General features: G+C 43.1%; 1 protein-coding gene across 4 annotated transcripts in view; it reads left to right on the forward strand.

The window, feature by feature from the left end:
- The window catches only part of GRM1 (glutamate metabotropic receptor 1), a 195752-nt gene extending 175252 nt beyond the window's left edge, over positions 1–20500 (forward strand). The window contains exons 9-10 of one of the 4 annotated variants that reach the window (XM_030023258.2): positions 5888–5972; positions 16709–16820. In XM_030023258.2, the coding sequence (XP_029879118.1) occupies positions 5888–5948 (61 nt within the window). In that variant the 3' untranslated portion in view covers positions 5949–5972; positions 16709–16820. Of the gene's footprint in view, positions 1–5887; positions 5973–16708 lie in introns of all 4 variants that reach the window. The other 3 variants (XM_030023259.2, XM_030023256.2, XM_030023255.1) reach the window with 3 other exon arrangements.
- The last annotated feature ends 293 nt before the right edge of the window (positions 20501–20793 follow it).

Consider the following 20793-nt stretch of genomic DNA (forward strand, 5'->3'; position numbering starts at 1 on the left):
GAGCCAGATCTCAAAGTCAGATAAACATTAATGTCAGCACCAGAGAAAATGTCCCTGCTGCCCCTGGTTTGGGGAACAGGGGTGAAAGTTGTCCCTTTCAGCAGCAAATCATTAGATTAGCTTAGATGTGTTGCAGCACCACAGCCAGAGATGTCAAAGCTGATCTTAAACTCTAGCAAAACAAGTGCCCCCTGATCTGATTCTAGCAGCTCCTCACTAGTAGATGGTTTGCTGGTGTTTGCAGTTTCAGTCTGATCAGTCCCAGGTACCCACAGAGAATCACAGGCTCAGTTTAAATGTCCGTCTGCAAGCCACCTTCTAGTTAGCATATCCTCCTTCTCTTTGCCCAGCACTATTAGTCTTGCCTCATCCTTACTGTGTTAAAGCCAGGAATGTCTGCTCTTGTTTTCTTACTTAAAGCTCTTGTTAGTCTTCTCCTCTATTTCCATGGAAAATGTTTGTTTTATGTTCTCTTCTGGCTGTTTCTTTTCAGGGCACAAGCCAGATCATTTCAGATGGTTCAGCTCAGCCTGTTTTGGCTGGTTTGCAAGCCTTGCATTTCTAGATCAAGGATTGTCTGGAAATTGGGACTTATTCCACATTACTTATTTTTTTGCATCCCAAAGCCCCCCAAACCAGCCAACTAACCACACAGCCAGCAGCAAAATACCCCCCCAAAAAACAACCAACCAATAAAAAAGCAAATCCCAGAGTCTGTGTAAGCCCCCACGGAGGGATTATTTACCTTGAGCAGACTGACAAGGACTGACAAGGGGCTACGCTTGAAAGCATAGCTACAGCAGCACAGACAACTACAAAAAATGCCCAGGGAGCAGATTAAGCGTGTGGGTGGCATTAACCCGGCCGAGCCCAGCCGTGGGCTGCAAGGGCTGGGCCAGCCACAGTGTCACCGGCTCTCGTGCCCCAGGTGGCAGGTTAATGGTGTGAGCACTCAGGGACAACCCCGCAGCTCTGCGAGGGTCCTTGGGAGCTCGCGTGTGCGCAGCGTGAGCTCGCATGTGTGGGCAGTGCAGGGTCCCGTGGGGTACAAAGTGTGGCCCCGGGCATCTCTGTGACCCCAGTCAGTTAGCGGTCCTTCCTCCTTTACTTTCTCATATCCTCTGAAATGTAAGGCTATACACGTTTCTCAGTCCTTAGGGTTATATAAGTTATCTCAAAAATCTCTCCTGCCGCCATCCCGGACAGCCAAGAGATTTGCCTGCGGCTACTTTGGGCTATCATAGCCTGTAAATCCACAAATGCTTTAAGCTGCCCTAAGCCAGAAATGACACCCAAAGCCTTCCTTTACCCCATGCTGTCCCTTCGCTTGTGCAGGGACAAGAGCCTGGACGGCCGTGCTGTGAACTGGAGCCGGGAACTGATAATATTTTTTTTCCCCTTTCTTTTTCTGTCTTAGCTGTGACCCAGCTTAGTTGTCCCTGTCATTCCCTGCCAGTTGACTGAGCAATTGCAGCAAGGGTTGTGCTGGCACGGAGGGAGGGCTGGAGCGCTCCCCTGGGCACACAGCTGGCTGCTGCTGGCCCCAGGTGACCCGAAGCGCAGCCTTAGCTCTGTCTCCACCATGCAGCTCAGTGCTGGGTCTTCCCAGGCATCCTACTGGGACTGTGCTCTCCTTGGTGACCGTGACCCTTCTGTCCTCTTTGGCAGATGCTCACACCTCGACAGAGAGGGTGTGCTGTGAAATCCCTCCAGCTCCTCAGTCCTCCACGGGTGATAATTATCTGCACATCTTGCTCTGCCTGGCAAGGGTCAATGACCGTATAGCCTCCCTCCTACTTGCAGTGCTCTTTGCCCCACAGCTCTTAACGATTTCTTTCTCTCCAAAAACTGCCACTGCGCCGTTGATTAGCATAATTAAGTTAAAACTCAGAGAGATTATTTCCAACTCGCGCTTAGGTTGGAATTCAGGACTTGTGTTTTAAAAATGAATTTGTACTGAAAACCTGTCCATCTTCCCAACTTCATCTCTTGGCTTAATGAAATATATTACAGAAATCTTCCATCAGATCCTGGCTCGTATAAAAGGTATTGAAAATACAGCTCCTCTTCCTACAGGAAAAGGACATGGCCTTGCTTCTTTTTGTGTAGAAATCTTTTGATCCAGCCATGACAACTAGACATAAAACCTGACCTTTCAAGGACACAAACGTCAGAAGATGAGCATGTTTCTGCCTAGGAAGATGCTAGATTCAGAGAGGCAAGAGAATTTGGGATGAGTGTTTAGTTGAGCACTTTACTGATCTGGCTCTACGTACGAAGTGTGCTTACCTCCCCAGTCACCTTGCAGACTGCTAGAGGGTCAAGGAGGTGAAAAGCAGGCTAGAAAGTTTGTGGTGTTGTTGAGCTGTCCCTTGGGAGTGCGGAGGGCCGTCGGTCTGAATGCTGGAGCAGGAACTGCTCTAGGACGTGATGGCAGTGTGCCACAGGGCACATGGCACAAGGCTTCTCCTTTCCCATATTAAAGCTAGGCATTATACATAAGTTCTTAAAAACTAGGGGATGATTCTGGGCTATCACTGTAAGTATCAGCACAATGTCATCATCACTTCTCTTGAATTTCCTCCCCGCCTTGCCTTCTTCCTAATGTTATTGATGGTCAGTTGCTTCAGATTAGATTGTATAAAATCCGGGGCTGTGCTTTTCTGTATGTTTTTGCCTGAGGGGAATGCGAAAGCTTTTCTCACAGCTCGGACAACACCTAGAGTGGAGGATCTCTGACTGTGCCTTTAGATGATAGGTAACACAGTGCCCTGTGCTTCAGTTATCTTGGACGCCAGACAGATTCACTCGATTTGTGTCTGTTTGGGGAGTCTGGTTGAGCAGAGAGACTAATTCCAGAGCAGAAGGTGAACGTTTCTAGTTTCACAGCTGTTCAGATATAAAATATTACAGATAGCAATTTACACTTTCCTACAATCCTGACACAGCTGTTTGCCTTGTGGGATGATTCATTTACACTTAAGAGGAAAAATAGGGAAAGGGTGACTCTTCCCTCACATCCTTTGTATTCCTCACTGCAGATTTCAACAGACCTGTTTCCTACCCTGTTCTGAACAACTGGCTAGAAGCATTTTTCTGCTTCAAAGAACATAAAGTAAAGCAATTAATCCACTTCTTTCAGGAACCCTCTGTACTGCCACCCTGCTTCCTCTGCCAGACTCCCTGTTACTGCACCCAGGGGTTCGTTAGAAAGAAGTTCAGACACTTTCATGATGGTATGCCAACTCCTTGTTCGAATGCACAGAAGATCCATCCTGCCTCTGGGCTTAGGGTACAAATAACCACTCAGCAGGAATTACCCTTGAGAAGACTGCCCCAAAAATGACCCATTAATCCTTGTGTTGTAAAGATGGGCAGGCTACCTAATTTTTTTGGTAGCCAGAGAAATGTACGTAAAGTGCCATCACTGCCTGCAAGGCTGAGAGGAAGAAGAGAGGATACATTGTCATACTTAAAAATGAAAGAAAAAAAGAGAGGTACAGAGATCTGGGCGCTAATTCTGAATCAGGGCTCTGCAGTATTAACACACACTACTAGTAAGACAAAGCAAGCCTACAAAGATACTTCAGACTGAATGCTTCAAAATCATTTATTATTATTTATGCAGTTGGCAATGATTTGATAATTGCAAAATAATTCACTGAAGAATAATCAACACATGCGCTACATTTCCCATAACACTATAAATCTAAATTTCACTATAAATCCACATCCAAATTCTACTGAAGCATGAACCTTGAGATTTAGAGCTGATTTCTGTAGTGTATATGCTGTATATCACTGTATGGGGATCACCCTTGACTTAGACCAAAAGGCAGACCACTGCTTTGATGGAGCTTGGCAGCATTTTAACAACAACGTCCTACAGAATGCAAACCTGGAGAGGCATTTGGGGGTTACATACTCTATTACATGTAATATCTGTGTTTGATTCTGGCTGAGGAGCACAACTGCAGCCATAGTAAGAAAAGAGTTCACTGTATTTTGAATATGTTAGGAAGCATTTTGGACTGCCTGAGGAAGTGGGCTTCTTTCTTCCTTTCACATAGGAGGATTTCATAACAAGACCTACAGTTGCCCAAAGCTTGGAGAGCAAAATGCTCTGAACTCACTCCAGGGATATATCTGAATAAGAAGAAATACTGGGGGGGAAACAAGGGCTGCAACTAAGCAAGCCAGAAAAGACAGCAAACTGCAGTAACTGAAGGATGATAGCTGGCAAAGCCTGTTGACTCAGAAAGACTGAGGTCCTAAGTAGTGCTCTGAAACAAAAACATCTTCCACCTTTTCCAGGGTCCCTGAGCAAGGTTCTCCGTGGCTGTGTGCCCTCTATTGTGCATACAGCACTGCGCACGAGTGACATACATTTAGAACTGGATTTTTCTCTCAGATAATCAACTGCATGTTGCTACCTGTTTTGTGAAATTAGCTTCTGCGACTGAATAAAATACTAATTTCTGACTTTTAACAAAGCAAGCACAGAAAGTAGAAACCTTTTTTATTCTCTCAATAGATGAAGAAAACTGGAGGTCTGTAGAAATGTTGGGTGTTCTGTTTAATCGGAAGCTTAATAATCTCTGTAACTTTAACAGGGTGTAGGAGAGAGCATGGTAGCTAAGTTCCTAATTATGATCACCTTTAAATTGTCAAATCTCAGAGATCTCGTTACACCTGGTAAGGAATTTAATTATTCTAGAGACTTCAAAGTGACTAGGTTTACAAAATTGCTCAGCAGTATGTCTTATTTGTGTTTTATTCATAATAGTTCAGAAGTCATCTCAAGGCATCTACCTCTCCAAAATGGGTATGCATGTATTCTGTGTACATCACGCTGTGCTCTGTGCTTTAGTATGTGGTGAGAAGAATGGCTTGTTTGGCTCATGAGCAGCTGTACTGAGTATGTAGTACATGCACATACCATCCATGAATCTGTTGTTTTGAGGTAAATAGAAGTCTGGCAAGCATGCACTATGATTGTTTGATGGGGAGAAATGCTGAATTTTGATTTGCATTTTATTTGCAATACAATGACAATTTTTTTTGCAGAAATCCATTGGTACATTCCATGTGCAAAATACCTGAGATTTTTGTCAAAGCACGCGCGTGTGTGTATATATTTTTATTGATACTGGGGAAAACAAATGAGAGTTTGCATCCACTTGATAGAGTAAGGAAGAAGAGAAAAATGAAGTGGAAATTGTCTTATATTAATGGCCCAAACTGCAATCTGCAATCCGTTTTTGAATTACCATTGCAGATAGAGCATCTAGGAGACTATTCATTTTGTGTCTACCTCAATAAGGCCAATGTTTTCTTGGAAAAAAAAGCAGCACAAACAGTGAAATCACATGTAATGAAAGCTAGTGACTACTCAGCTAGAGTTCAAAAGTAAAAGAAAGAAAACATTTAGAAAAGCAGATTAGGGCAATAAGAGACACAGGAAAAAGCAGGAGCTGAGTATATAATAAAAACTCCACCAACAAAAGCTTTTGGTGATGCTTTTGTAAATAAGATGCAAAAGGCAGATGCTCCTTTTTCATCATCTCACCCTGTGTTGAGAATACCAGGGGAGAAGTCCCTCTGACAACTAGATGCACAGCAGCCCTTGCCATCTGGTATGCAAAGTGCATCAGGGCTCAGCAGAGGAAGCAGGAATGAACACCATGAGAAACTGTTTTAAACAGCACCGTGCTGGAGCCAAGGAGAAATCTATGTGGAAGTCGAGGTGATGAGGAGAAAAGATGGGAAAGCCCACAGTGACCCTTAGGCATAAGTCAGGTACAGGCACCCTATTGAGTGGTATAGCCACCATGTGTGCACATGTGTATAACCACTCACTGGGTGTCTTTTTCTTTTCAATCTTCAGGAAGAGGCAGCCAGAGTTCTCGCCCACCAGCCAGTGTCCGTCGGCACATGTGCAGCTTTGAAAAATCCCACACTGCAGTGAATGTGTAAGAGAAGCTGCATGACAAAGAGTGGTTTTACCCCTTGCTTTCTCTGTCTCATTGGTTTATCATGTCTAATGATGGGACAAATGTGGTGCATGCCATTAAAGATGGGAAATTTGCTTATGTCCCCTGTTTCGCACAATGCCTTAATCTGATTGCCCAGATGTGATGAAGAGGACACTGAATAATTTTTTTGCAGCTTTTAGGTTTTTTTTTTTAAAGCCTTCAATTTTATTTGTAAATGCCTACAACTTTGCAAAAACATCCTTTTTTGGTACTAATTTTATCTTCTTTTTCCATTTAGCCAACATTTTTTTTCTTTTTTACAGTTTTGCATGGAGATGACATTATCCTGCGTGCTTTAAACAACAATCTAGTGGCTGTCTCACAGCAAGATGCCTTTGCTGTGCATAGCTCTTGCTAACTGTCCTTTTTAGTGAACGTCTGCTGCAGAGCCAGTAGAGGGAACACAGAAAACATTGGTTTGGTGGGATTTACAGAACAGGGAAATCATGAGCAGGCGCATGTAAATAAACCCAGCATAATCTGGGCTAGAAACAAACAGTCGACCTAAAGTATTTTTAAACGGTAGCAGAGAAATTTTTCCTGTCATAGCTTCTGAAAGATGTTCTGATTCTGCATATTCTCCATTCAGTGAACAATAGCAAAGTTCAGCTCTTCAGAAACAAGAAGTGCAAATGCTGCCCTCCCTTAGCAAAGACAAACCCAGTGGAGAAAATGTGCTAGCTGTTGCAGAAACAGAAAGGCCTTGCCTCATTTCTCCTGGGACAGATTTATGCTCCTTTCCATCTGATAAACTGCAGATGTGAAACAGTCCTGCTCCCCGCCCCAGGGAAGGTTGTGCAGTGGCTGAGTGGAAAGCTGCCTGTGATCCACTGACGCAGCATTTTAAGCAGCGCTGTCTGTCTACGGCCAGAGATGCTCTTCAGTTCCTCTCATCAGTGACAAAGCATTCTAGCTCTGTATATGTCTCTGACAGTCTATGCTATTTGTGGACAGGTAGCAACGATGCTAATTTGATCAAATCTGCCCCTCTGATTTGCAGATCAGAAGAAATACATACAATGCATTGTATATTTGGAGCAGTAGTGATGGTTTTACAGGGCCTGTGCAGCAACCAGATTTGCCGCCCTGAAAGGCAAAGTTTACAAAGCCAGTGTAAGGAACAGTACAAACATTTTGTTGTTAGCTTCCAGCCTGACAACAATATGTCCTTCTTTTCTGACCTGGAACAAGTGCTGCAGATTCCCAGGGCACAGATGGCCAATTGTCTGTCTGGAAAGACTGATGATGAAATGGGAATCCAACACAGGCGTACCATTAGGAGGCAAGGGCGAATGCAACGACAGATTATATTCAGAAAGCATGGGGACAAGCTGTAAAACTCCTGAGAACAGGGAAGGCTGAACCTCCTGCTTTTTGCATGATAACCCTTGGGATTTTTTTTTCAGTTTGGAAAAAAAAAAAAATCCTCATCCACATGAGCTCCTGAGAAACACCTCTGGTGGGACCCCAACTGGTCAATGGGGCACCAAATGCTTGTGGCAGCTGCACAGATAAAAAAGGCTTTAAAAAGCAGCGGAGCTTTTCAGACCTGCTGAGCATGAAGCTTGCTATTTTGGCTTCTCCACCCATCTCTGCCCCTCAGGCTTCCCTCTCCCTCCAGCCAGGGCTGATGCTTTCAGAGGCCTGGCAGTGTTGCACTATGGCCAGGGGAAGGGCACGTCCTCCATCAGCGACCGACAGCCTGAGTTCCCTGTAGCCACGCAGCCCAGGCTGAGCAGTAGGTATGTGTCCGTCATATCACCAGATGCCCATGCCCTCCGCCTCGCCTCATGCCTAAGTCTCAGTCACCAGGACTGCAGCAGTTTGCGAGTCTGGATTTTCCTGAGGAAGCCCTGCTTCGCTACCCCAACTGCTAGAAATCACCATGGGTGCTATGGTTTCCCTCGCCTTCCAGTTACAAGCAATTAGATGTAGGGACTTGAAACTCTCCTGTGTTTTGATGTACACAATAGTTAGCATCGGTTATTGTGCTAATGTTGATCTCCGCTCTCCGTATGATCCTGGAGATGGTCAGCAATGCAGAATCGTGAAAATATAGAACCATAAAAATTTATCACCGTATTAAAAAACTCAGAAACATCAGCTTTGGGTTTCAGGGCTCTCTTCTTCTGAAGCTGCACATTCGTTACCATGGAAACTTTCAGATACACCCAGAAAACCCACAGGCTTTACTAGCTGCTTTATCTACTGCAGCATATTAGGGAGAGCTGTGTATTACAAACAAGGGGCCTCATGACTAAGCTTCCTGTGGCAACTGGGTTAAGTTTGCACTCAAAATGCTGGCATGTTAAGGCAAGTCTGATGGCTCTTTGAGCACTGTTTAAATTGCTGGGAGTTTATTTTATTCTCGAGTATACCAGAGAATCTGACAAATTATAGTGGGAGAAAGACCTCATTGACCTCTACCTCTGCAAGGGCTGCACACTTTTTGGCAGCAGATATCCAGAGCAACGGGCTATTACCAGTTCATTAGGAATTTATTCCTGCTCTGATACAGTTATTGACAAGGAAATATTCTGGATTTTCAGTATAATTTGTCCCTTTTGTAATTTCATCTAGGGCTCTCAGTTGTGCATCTATATGCTATATGAAATACATTCCAGCATTGGTGCTAATGCCTTTCAGATGTTTGAAATCAAATTGAATCTATTCAGGTATTTTAGCTTTCTCACGCACTCTCTTCTCTGTTCCCGCTGTGTTTTTTTGTTGCTGTTCTGTATACAGCTTCCAGTTCGTCAATATCTTTCTGGTAAAAAACGTGGTGCCCAAATCATTTTCCATCAGAACCACAGAGGATTACAGAAAGCAAGGAAAAACCTCCAACTGTCCTAATTACTATTAAACTGCATTCATAGGAAAGACCTCCTAATCTCTGTACCATGGTGTGGTGCTTTTGAGTGGGGAACACAGAATTCATGGGCTATTTTTGTTGTTTTATTATATTCCAAGTTCACTAATTAGTGTTTCTTATTCAACAGCAGCTCTAGATCTCTTTCCATGGTATTTCTTTTGATGCAGTGTTTTTTGAAGATTGTTGATCTTCACAGCCTTCCAGTCCTACAGACTGTTTTGTCTTAGTTGCACCCACCTACACTTTTCCTAAATTGATTTCATTCTATCATTTTCTTCCCATGTTCCTAAGCTTTCCAGGTCTTTTTGCTCAAAACTTTGTAATTTTCAGGTTTTAGGTTTTATTAGCTGTGCTTCTTTTTGAGCCTGCCTGAATAAATGCTTCAGTTCAGGTATTGTCATTGGCTGTACTGTCATATACATTTATTCAAACGTGCAGCATGAGACACATCTTCAAATAACACAAATGTCCTTCTCCATTGATATCAGAGGATCCATGATGAATTACACCATGCCTTTTCTGTGCACTAACTTTAAAATCCTTAAAAGAAATTACAAAGGTGATCCAGTAGGATGATTTAATTCTGAATATTTGGTGGGGTTTACATGTTAATAACAACAAAACAAACAGATTAAAAAATTATTCACTAGTAAGAGCACTTTTTAATTTCACTTTGATTTGCAGGTTTCTGATCTTCATTTCTTGAACACTGGAAGAATTTGCTTGCTGTTTGGGACAAAATGTTTATTATCCTGAACTTTGTATTATCTATTAGAATAAGTTGTTTTCTCCAAGCAACACATTAGTAGCTATTTGATATTTTTTTCAAAATTCTTAATGAACACAGTGGTGAACCGAAGTTTTCTCACAATAATTAGATGGATGACTGAATTGTGATATAGCTTCTATATTTCAGATGAGACCAAAAATTTATAGTAGTAATTATAACTAGTAGTCAACCCGTAATACACATTATCAGTGTAATATTCTCACACCTTTGTTAAGCTAGGTAAGTAAGATCTGTGATACATGCTAAAGTTGTAGGACTTTAGCTACGCTGAAGCATTGCAGTGAGCATCTCTCTCACACCCCCCCCCCCCCCCCCCCCAAATTTACAGTTGTATAAAAGTGCCTAGGTACATAATTGTAATTGTTAAGTCCCAAAGTGAATAAATCTATCTATTTAGGGATATTTGGCTATATCTGAGCTGTTGGATTTGGGAGTACTTCCCTGCCCCTGAGACCAGGTATGAGCCTAGCAGCAGCCCAGTTCCACAGTAGCACAAGTGTAAAGCGTGCGACCCCACTCCTGGCTCCTGCTTTCCCCATCTGGGTGACCAAGGCATAGAGGCGGGGGGGGGGCTGGCACCTCCTCATCCTGCCCTGAGGGTCTGACCCCAACCTGGGGACCTTGTGGATAGAAACCAGAATCACATCACAGGGTATTCAGGCTATATATAGCTACTGCATCCCTGTTACAGACTGTATAATACTAAAATTTCAATTTATAAAAGAAAAAAAATCAGCAAAAAATCAGTAATTGACAGGGTCAGTGTCCATTAGAAAGCCTATATGTAACTCAGGTCAAAGTAATATTTAACTCTTGCAGCAGAGTAACTCATGAAGGAAATGAACAGGTTAGATTTACTTGACATACACTAGTGGCAAGATGAAGGGTTGGAAAGGCAGCTTTGGGCTTGTGCTCACTCACAACAACCCCAAGTCTCATCAGGTTCTGCCTCTGAGAGACAGCCTGACAGCTTTATGCTTTCCTGTATTTTGTGTAGCAGTTTCCAGCATACATTTAAAGCAGCTCTCTAATTTACATAGAACATTGTGTCCCATGCCCAAGGCAATTTTGTCCTTAAAAAACGGGAGGGGAGCGACAAGGAAAAGTTAGTTCAGTAATTTAAATTTCCAGCAACACAAGTGGGAGGTTAAACTTTGCTCTAATTACACAGCACCACAGAAAGCATTAGTCTCACACTGTGAAAATTGTTGTAAGGTCCTCTTATCACCAAGATAGAGATTACAATGTAAATGGACTGAGGCTGAAATTGGTTCGCGATTCTTTTTTTCTTTTAGGTGATAATATCAGGCAAAAAACTGAGCATACACCAGATAGGGACTATGGCCGACGATGGTTCCCTCACTCTTGGGTGAGCCACAGAGAAGTTAAACCTGGGTTAGTAAAAGAGATGAGTCCCTAGAAGCAATGCTACAAAAATTAAGCTTGCAGGAACATGCTAACCAGCGTGGCTTGCTCTGCTAACGAGTGGCAGGGCTGACTGCTGCACCTCCAAGAAGAGGGCCCTGTTTAGCACAGGGAGCTATCACTACCCTGGATTAAAACCAGTTCACTCCCTTAATCAAATTTCATGCCCCAGTGGCCTTACTGAAATGGAGACAATGATGGAAGAGACCTTGGGGATACCAGCAAAGCACCTGCAGTGTGCTGCAGTGCAGGTACTAGCCTTAAATTTTAAGCTTGTTAGCTTGGGGTCCGGGAATGGTGAGACCGCAGTGGGACAGAGCTTTGCTCAGGCTCATTACCACTTCTTATGTGACTGCTGGGTTGTAGAAAACTTGTGGATGGTTAACTGCCTTTCTGTGGGCCCAGCAGAAATTCCTCTGCTGCCTTCCCTAGGAGGGCATCCATCAGCAACTACTGGCTGGGCTGAGGAAGGTTTTGTCCAATGCACAGCTTTTGGATGGGGCCTTTCCTTTGCTTCCCCGCTGTCTCCAAAGGCTGTCCATCTCTGGGTAAGTGCACAGGGACAGCCCTGCGTGTGCTGCTTTCTGGAGCACAGTTGTCAGGGGGCTGGTAACTGTGCCCTGCTCTGTGAAGGTGGGAGCATCATTTGTTGACTGGGCAGTACCCGACACTGACCTCATCTGGCTGCTGATAAGATAGTTCAGGGTATGGACCTAATTTTTGCTGACAAAGTTGATAGGCCTTTCTCAGGTTGCATTTAATGTTCATTCCTAAGATTTTATCTGCATAGAAGGGACTGCTAGGTTATCCCAATGCTTCCTACTAGCTGTGGCATTTCGGTTACTATAGTACCACAAGGAGGTAGGTTTCCTCCTACAAAGGAGGAAACCCTTTCTTTGTCCTCAGACAAAGCATCAGTCTGACAATGAAAGGGAACATACATCGCTTCTCCTATAACCTCTTCCACTGGTTAATTGCCATTGCTGCTTTAACAAAACCAGCCTTATATCATAAATCTGTGCTCTGAATCTTGTCTAACACCACCAGCCCTGCCCAAATGACTATATTCCTCATCTCAGCAAGCTTAAGATTCTCCCTCAGCTCATGGCCACTTGGAGAAGATAACACACCACAACTCTGGCATCCTAAAGGGATGAAACAGGGCATGAACTCTTAACAGTTCAAGGAGTGTCCCTTCCTTTTTAACTGGAAGAGCTTTCTCAAGCACTTTACCTGACTGGATCTCCAGCTGTTTCACTCTGGCAGTGACAAGCACTACATCAGATGAGGAGCCATTTCCCAACATGTCAGTTCCTAAAGTTAACTTCATCAGAGCACACATGACTCTGTTTAACCATTTCATGTGGTATCAATCAGGGATTGTGATGCCTAAAATGTTCAAGGCAAAAAAAGACAAAGGTTCAGGCACACAGGACTGAAAGTTCATCTAATTCTCTATGCTCTGGATCTCAGGCTATAACTTTACTGGTGAAAGGATCAGAGCGTTGCACAGACGAGACTACCTTAGACCACTGCGGCAATCATCTTCCACCTCAGGAGCATTCAGCCTCTAAGATGTAAAGAAACCTGTGCTATCCAATGTCTGAAGTAAGGCATCTTCAGGACCCTGCAGTGTGGGGAGGAACAACCTGTTGTGGGGTGCTCAGGCTCGACATTGCTCCAAGGAAGCCAACAAGGTCAGATCCTCCAGGCACTGGCAGGAGCAGGACTCTGTTCATGGCCTGTGACTGTACTTGAGTCTGGGGCACTTCTGGTCACAAGCAGGACCAGGATTTTTGGGCAGCTGGAGATAACAACAAACAGTGAGCCATCTAACAAGCTATAGATGGTATCTAACATGTAGCTGTCCTACATGTACCCCTCAGATTTGAGTAAATCAGTTCTTTTCAAGACTTTCTGCAAGTAACTATTAAGGTCTGAAGTTGTTTTCTGGCTTGTTTACAAGTGTCTCTAATCTGACAGTATCTGAAAATGACTGCCCCAGAGTCATGCAGAGAGTACATTGTAAAGATCAATGCATGTATTAAAAACACTTTGAAATACCAAAACCAGTGACAGATCTGCTCGTGGAACTAATAAAAATTCACACAAAAAATATACTTATGTCTACTCCCCCAAAATACAAAAACCCCAGACAAAGCTGTGGTGAAAATTGAGAAAGAGCAGCTAAATTCAATGTATGTTCTTGCCTACAAAGCAAAAGCAAGCCCGTCTTATGTGTTGATAGGATATCCAAGAACCTGTCTGAACATTTAGGCTAGATACAAGGTTCTGAAGAAATAGTACTTGGAGTGTTAGACTGGGTATACACAACTACAAACCTTACAATCTCTTGAGACTCCAAGAAGTTCATTTCTAGGCAGTAAGCATGAAGTCTAAATCCTATGGGAAATTGTATAAAGGAGAAAGAAAGTTAGGACAAGGAAATAAATACATGATGGACATGAAATGGGTAACCATCCTATTGATAGATGCAAGAAAACACCCGTTGGTCCCACCTCGGCACTGCGCAATTAAACATCACATTTTCAATACCCCAACTGTGATCTGGCTTGGTGCTCTCTCCTGCCTTTGTGTGGAAAAATCATCCCTTCTCCCATTATACGAGGCAGATTATTTCGATCTTCACCTTCTCCCATGGATCCTTCCTTCAAAAAAGGTGTCAGTCACTTAGTAAATGGTGACCATGTATCGCACATGCAGTCAGGATTGTCATCATCGCTTTGCATAAGTGAGTTGACTCGCTAAGACCCAGTTCAGGTCTGAGCTTTTCCAGCCTCATCTTCACTTTTTGTCTAAATGTTGATTAATGCCATTCAAGATGGCTGGTCTTTGTTCCAGGATAACAAGCGGTTTTCTTGCATGTTAATTGTTAGTTCTGCCTGAATGTGTCAATCTCGGTGTGACTCCCTACCAGCTGTCCAGCAAGACAGAGCCCAGGTATTTCTATGACAGCCTTGTGACTCCGTCTCGAACGTGATTCACTAACAGGCTAATGGTGCACGGACACAGCAAGAAGAGCAAGTTGAGGGAAAGAGCTGGAACAAGAGACCGAGGAGAACAGAACAGAAAAGAGAGATTTCCTGGTGGAAATCACCAGATTGACCCCACGGAGAGCCACTGTGGCTCTAAAGCTGTTTGTCACAAGGCCATCGGAGTCATGTGCAGTAAGGTTTGGCAAGCGGAGGCAAGGCGCTTCAGCGGCACCAGCTTTCCCCATAGAGCAAGTCGGTAACAGACAATTCCTGATTAAGCCATTTGTTCATGTTTGGGTATTGCAGGCCCGGTGCAGTTTGATTTAAGTACGGCCATTGACTTGGGCTCAGTTAAGTATGTTATGGTGAGTGCTACAGAAGAAAGAAGTCAGAAGAGCAGAATTTGAGAGTGAGGGGGAGGAAAATGAACTGAATAGGAGGAAGATCTGAAGACAGAGGTAGTGAGTTCCTTAAAATAGCAGTGCTTGCCTTTGATGTAAAATACAAAATCTTCGGAACAAAATGAGATAGAGACTAAACAGATGGTGTGAGGAGGGATTCAAAAGTGAGATGACGCACCAGAGCTAGATATGAAGAAGTAAATGATGCAGAAGTGGACTTAGCATAAGAGACAGCAGATAATCATAATGGTTTTTTCATAAAAGACCTTTGCAGTATTTGTAAGCTATAGCATCAGCAAAATATAATATGAGAGCACTTGACATTTTCCTCTTTACAAGAAGAGACTTGTTTTGAAGTTAAAACAGACGAAATGTGTTTCTGTGTGAAGAGTTCATAGATCTTGGTATGTTAAAATATTACTTTAAAAATCTTTCATGCCCAACAGTTACATTCATTTGCTTATCTCTATAGGACTTCAAAAAAATGTCATACCACAGCTCATTTTGATCAAAACGGGAATGCTTCTAAACCTTCATTCTTATCTTTTCATTGATCACTATAATACATTCTTCAGCTGGGAACTTGGCTTTTTTTCCCTTTTGGTTAAAGCTCTACATCCAAACAGCTCCAGGTCCTACCAGCTACATGCTTTGGGGAGTTATGAATTTTTTAGATCGGCCCTTTCTCGTGAGCCAGTTCCCACAGAGGTGGTGAGTCACAGGTCCAGCGTTTGGAGTCTGGAGTTGGAGACGAACTTCCCAGCTTGGATCCATCACAAATTCTTTTTTTCTCCAGGAATATTTACTGCTCAGCAGAAAAGTACCACATTGTCACGTACATTTCTTTTCCATTTTGCCAGATTTACATTGTCTGTGTTGTACCAGTTTCTTCCAGCTATGACAAAGTCAATAAATTTTTTTTTTTTACAAAATCAAACAGGTAATTATTTACTCACCCAAAAAGAAAAGCGCAGGAGTCTGAGCAAGGAAAAGCAAAATACTTCAAACAATATTGCAGGCTGTATGCAAGGGAAGAGATCTCCCCTGGTGTGTGCAGTAGCAGGAGGCAACACTGCTGTGCCAGCCTCCCACCCAGATTGCCTCCCACCTGCACTGCAATCACAGGGTCGCAAATTTAATCCTTTGTTTACTTCTGCTCCCTGAGGGATGAAACCCTGAGATAAGGCTGCTTCACATAAATCATCTCAGAATTATAATTTGCAAATGATCTCTACTGCCTGACCTGCAATTAGACAATTGCTTGGTCCTTTTAAGCACTGCTCAGCTCCCTATCCCACCAGCTGCTAATGAGGTATCACTCTGCTTTGAGTGCTGCTTGCTGCAAAGGTACAGGGAAATGCAAAAAAACTATGGTTCCTCAGGGACAGACCTGACTCTCAGGTCCTCACTCAGCCAGACAGCCCAGCGTTTTGATGGGATCCAGCCCGCATGCGGAGTCGCAGGTTTCGACTCGCCATGATCGTGTTGCTGCTTGTTCCTCCACCCACACAAACCAACTGTTTTCAATCCCAGCATTTTATCCTGGTTTGTAAATAATAGTTGCTCGGGAAGAAGTGTGTTTGCCTCCTACCTGATGGAGGCCCTGGGAGTCCTTCATTTCTGTAATAGCTAATCTCTTCCTAAGTGCAAAGGGGGGGCAGGGTATAAAAAGGAAAGGAGGGGTTAGTAACAATTCCTCTCTACCTGGAGTGGCAAAGGCTAAGGCTGTGGGTTGTTTTTCTTCCAACAGTTCAGAAATATTTCCTGTGAGCTGTAAATCAAGCTTAATTACAGCTCTTCCTGTGACTTTTTTCCCCTTGTTTTTTTTTATCCCCCCCCCCCCCCAGCAAGGTGGGGTGAGCAAACCTAGGTACAAAATGACATAGCTAGAGTCCTCGAAACCCAGCCAGCCCTCCAAGAGCCTTTCCCACAGGCTAGGCTTTCCAGGCTGGCTGTAAGGTGGGTAACCAGCAGGGAGTAATTGCCTTTGGATGAAAATCACAGTAATTGCTGCTGTTAAAAGACAGTGGTGTTTCCTTCTGAAATATTTCTGGGAGGAGATGAAGAACTTGGAGGGGGGAGGCTCATTAATGAGGCAAAGCAATCAGTATTTTTGTAGGCTTGTTTGTTATACTGCCCATGTCTGCGTAATGTAAATGCAAATAAACCCATCTTTATTTTATTCATAGTTCTAATGGAAAGTCTGTGTCATGGTCTGAACCAGGTGGAAGACAAGCTCCCAAGGGGGAACACATGTGGCACAGACTCTCAGTGCATGTGAAGAGCCAGGAGACAGGGTGCAATCAGACAGCAGTGATCAAACCCCTCACTAAAAGCTACCATGGCCAAAGCAAGAGCCTGACTTTTACCGACATCAGCAGTAAGACTCTGTACAATGTGGTGGAGGAAGAAGATAGAGAGCCCGTTCGCCTCAACCAGCCCAGCAGCCCCTCCATGGTGGTGCACAGGCGGGTGGCGACGACTCCCCCGCTGCAGGCCACGGCGGAGGAGGCCCACCTCTTCTTGCCCGAGCAGCCCCCCAAGACCCTGCCCCTGCAGCCACGGGCTCTCATGGACCAGCTGCAAGGAGTGGTCAACAAGTTTGCCACCGGTATCCCCGACTTCAATGCCGTCCTCCCCGCGCCTGGCTCGGGGAACGGCGTGCGGCCTCCCTACCAGCCCCCCCCGCCGCAGCAGCTGCCCCTGCCGCCTCTCCAGGTGGCTGCCTTCAGCGAGGAGCCCCTCTCTCCCCCCGCCGAGGAAGCGGAGAGCGAGAAGCTGAAGCTCATTCAGGGATATGTCTACGAGAAGAACCCAGAGGAGGAGGAGGACGAGGAGCCGGCGACCAGCAAACTGACTCTGGAAGACTCACCGGCGTTGACACCCCCGTCCCCTTTCCGGGATTCGGTGGCTTCGGGCAGCTCCGTGCCCAGCTCCCCCGTCTCGGAGTCGGTGCTCTGCACCCCCCCAGATGTGACCTATGCCTCTGTCATCCTGAGGGATTATAAGCAAAGCTCGTCCACCCTGTAGACGCTGCAAGAGACAAGACGAGAAGGACTTTGGCAGCTTCTCGCTAGGAGGTCCTGGGGAGACAAGTCTCCCAGGGCTGGCGGGGAGAGAGAGCAGAGAACAAAGTCACATATGACAGGGCAAAAACTTCATCCTGCACTTAAATAAATAAAAGGAAACAAAAAGAAAAAAAAATCCATTCTGAGGGCTCAAAATTCTCTAGCTGTTAAAAATAAAAATATTGTACTTTGAGAAAATGATAGGAAACCATAACAAAGCACAAACCCAAGAGACAACTTCTATAGCAAAAAAGTGAATAAACACACGGGAAAAAAAAAATTAATCACATTTAGTCACACCCTCTCTTGGCAATGCTTGAAAAGGACTCTGGGAAGTGTGACCTGGAGAAGTCATTAGCACATCTCATGACTGCTGTCTGTCTGCTACGGAAGCAAAACACCGAGGAGCTGGAAGGGTGGAGTTTGGTGCGGAGGAACAAAGCTACTTGTATATGAGACATATATGCATAAATATTTTTTTCCTGGTTTCTATAGGTGGTATAACTGCATAATATGTTTGGGGGAGAGGAGCTGAGATAATGTGAAAGCACGTGGCTCTTACTGACTTTTGTCTGAACAATTTGGTCTTCGTACTAGGCTGCTTTTTGGGGGATCTGGGCTTTTTTTAACACTGATTGTGAACAGAGCAAGAATTATCATCAAGTTAAGACTCAAGAGGTTTCTGAAGAAAGCCCTTGCTGTAGTACTTGTAATACGATAAGGACTTAGAAAAACTGCCCTTTTGTATAAGATTGCAAACCATGTGGCTAAACTGTTACACAACATTTCCTGTAGCAGAACAATATTTATTGACTAACTTTTCATAATACGGCATATTTACCATGTGGTTACATCATTCCTTTGTGTTACTTTGGAATCAAATACATTGGAAAATAGCTGTATACTTAGAGCAACAAATATTACTCTGAAAGAAAGGCAATTCTATACTGGGGGTTATAGAATCAGTCACAAAGCAAGAGAGTGAGCGTACGTTTGTGTTTCTGTATGCGTGTGTACGGTATGTGTGAAGCGTAATGTCCAATAACTACCACTGGAAGATTGTCGTATATACTATGAATATTTTTATGTTTAAATCATGTTTTATATCGCATTGTTACAAATATTCAATAGATCTTCGGAGGTTTGTATGCTGTGCTAACACTTTTTTTTTTCATATACAAGCTGAAACAGTTGTTACCCTTATAATAGGGTGCTTTATTTTGCAGATATTTTATGAAGTAGACATACAGTATTAATAACCAGTGCATTGAAAACTTGTTATTTTACATGTTTGCAGCAAGCGTCGTTAACAAAAAAAAAGAAAACACAAAAAGAAAAAGTCTGGTTTAGAAATCTTGCACATGCCAGTGTAAAGGCGAGACAGAAAAAGTAATTAAACTATTTTGTTGCTTCAGATAATTTAAAATAAAATCATGTCCAGACGGGAAATTTCATCAGTGCTTAATGTGTGCATAAATTCCCAGGGTTTGTTACAAACAGTTCTTTTAATCTCTTTATGATGTTTAGTTGTGTGTTCTTTTCATACGCTTTCACTTCTATTTAATATACAATATTGTATCTTAAAGATCACTTCTAGGCAGCTGTAGTTCTGTCATTCATTCCTTCTCCTCTATATTTCATGCGTTTCCTAGAGATGGTCCTAATCCAAAGCTCCCTAATGGCTGGCATGTCCAAAGTCCAGGTCTGATTGCTGTGGCTTGAACTTTATTATACTTATTATTACCCTATTTATAAATGTACGTATTATACAGGACAGGATTTTAGCTGCTATGAACTTTTGTTGTGCTATTGCTGTTGAATTTAGCTGAGGATGTGTCCCACAGTTCTACACTTTATTTCCAAAGATATTTTTAAGGAATCTCTTCATGTTAATATAGTTGCAAAACCTGATTTTAACCATGCTTCTTGTGAATATTCTATCAGGGTTTTTCTGAAATCACCGTATTTGTACTTCCTTTCTTTTCACGTGAATTTTAAGAAGTTCTGCTGCCAGTCATCAATTCTTCTGTTAAGGTCCAAATCTCAATGTTTTGCTCTAATTATATAGTATTGGTATTGGAAGGCTTGGCTGGTGCTCAAAACCAGATAGAGCCTTTTTTCCTCATCCTCTGTTCATGATTGCTCCTTTCAATATGACCAGTGGCCAATTGCTATCATTGTCCCGATGTGGAAAGCATGAAATGACTTTGCCCAAAGACACAGTTATGTCTTTGTCAGTAAATTGATGTCTCTATAACGAACTAAAGACACCTGAGGGTCAGTTGGTTGATTTTTGTCTGCTTGGGGCTTTTAGGGGGATTTTTTTGTTGTTGTTGTTTCTTTTTTTTTTAATGCTGATTACTCATTGAAGCAATGAGAAAAATGCCGTATTTTCTTTGCTGATCACCACACTGGCAATGAATTCTATCTTCTTATAATCTTAGTATAAGTTTTGTTGTGCTGTTTCCAAAAACATACATTGTCAGTAGCACAGAGACAGTATGAGGAAGCTGGTCTTTGAAGAAATGAGGTAGATAAGAAAAAGAAAGATAACAGGCTTGTATAGATGGGAGACAGCAATGTGGCAAGGTACTATTGTTTTCATATTTGTCTGTTTTGAACACATTAAGCACTGATTTTATTACTGCGGTGTAATTATATCATGAGTAGGAGTTTCTTGAAATTCAGTATATTAGCTTTTAGTTTGTAATTGTTAAAACTGGAAACATACACATACGTAAATATATCTAAAGAGCAAGAACTCACCTTGTGTATGTAGTTGTTTGAGCTATGAAGCTTCCTGTAAAAGTTCTTTCTTTTGGTCTGTCAAATGCTTGATGAAAACTGCCTTTTTGTCAAAATGATCTTGAAAATGCTGTAAAATAAATATTTTCTATTTATTATTTAAAAATAGAATGCCAAGATTGTTAATTTTTGCTTCCTAAGTAGAAAATAGCCATGTCTAGTAATTAATTGTTCCAGGGCTTTTCAGGATCATGTGAGAGAGATGGTGGGATCCTCAAATGGAGGTAGGTATTGATTAGATTGTGGCACGTAGGTGAGATGGTGGAGGGTTGGAAGATTTTTGTTTAGAAAACAAAACCCAGCTTTTTGGCTTCCTAATAAAAATCAGGAGCACTGTAGGTATGCCTTTGGGCTGACATCTTGTAGACGAGAATTCAATGGGAAATGACAGGAAATTTTGC

This window comes from Aquila chrysaetos, chromosome 8 (genome assembly GCF_900496995.4).
Source record: "Aquila chrysaetos chrysaetos chromosome 8, bAquChr1.4, whole genome shotgun sequence".
NCBI classification, from domain to species: domain Eukaryota; kingdom Metazoa; phylum Chordata; class Aves; order Accipitriformes; family Accipitridae; genus Aquila; species Aquila chrysaetos.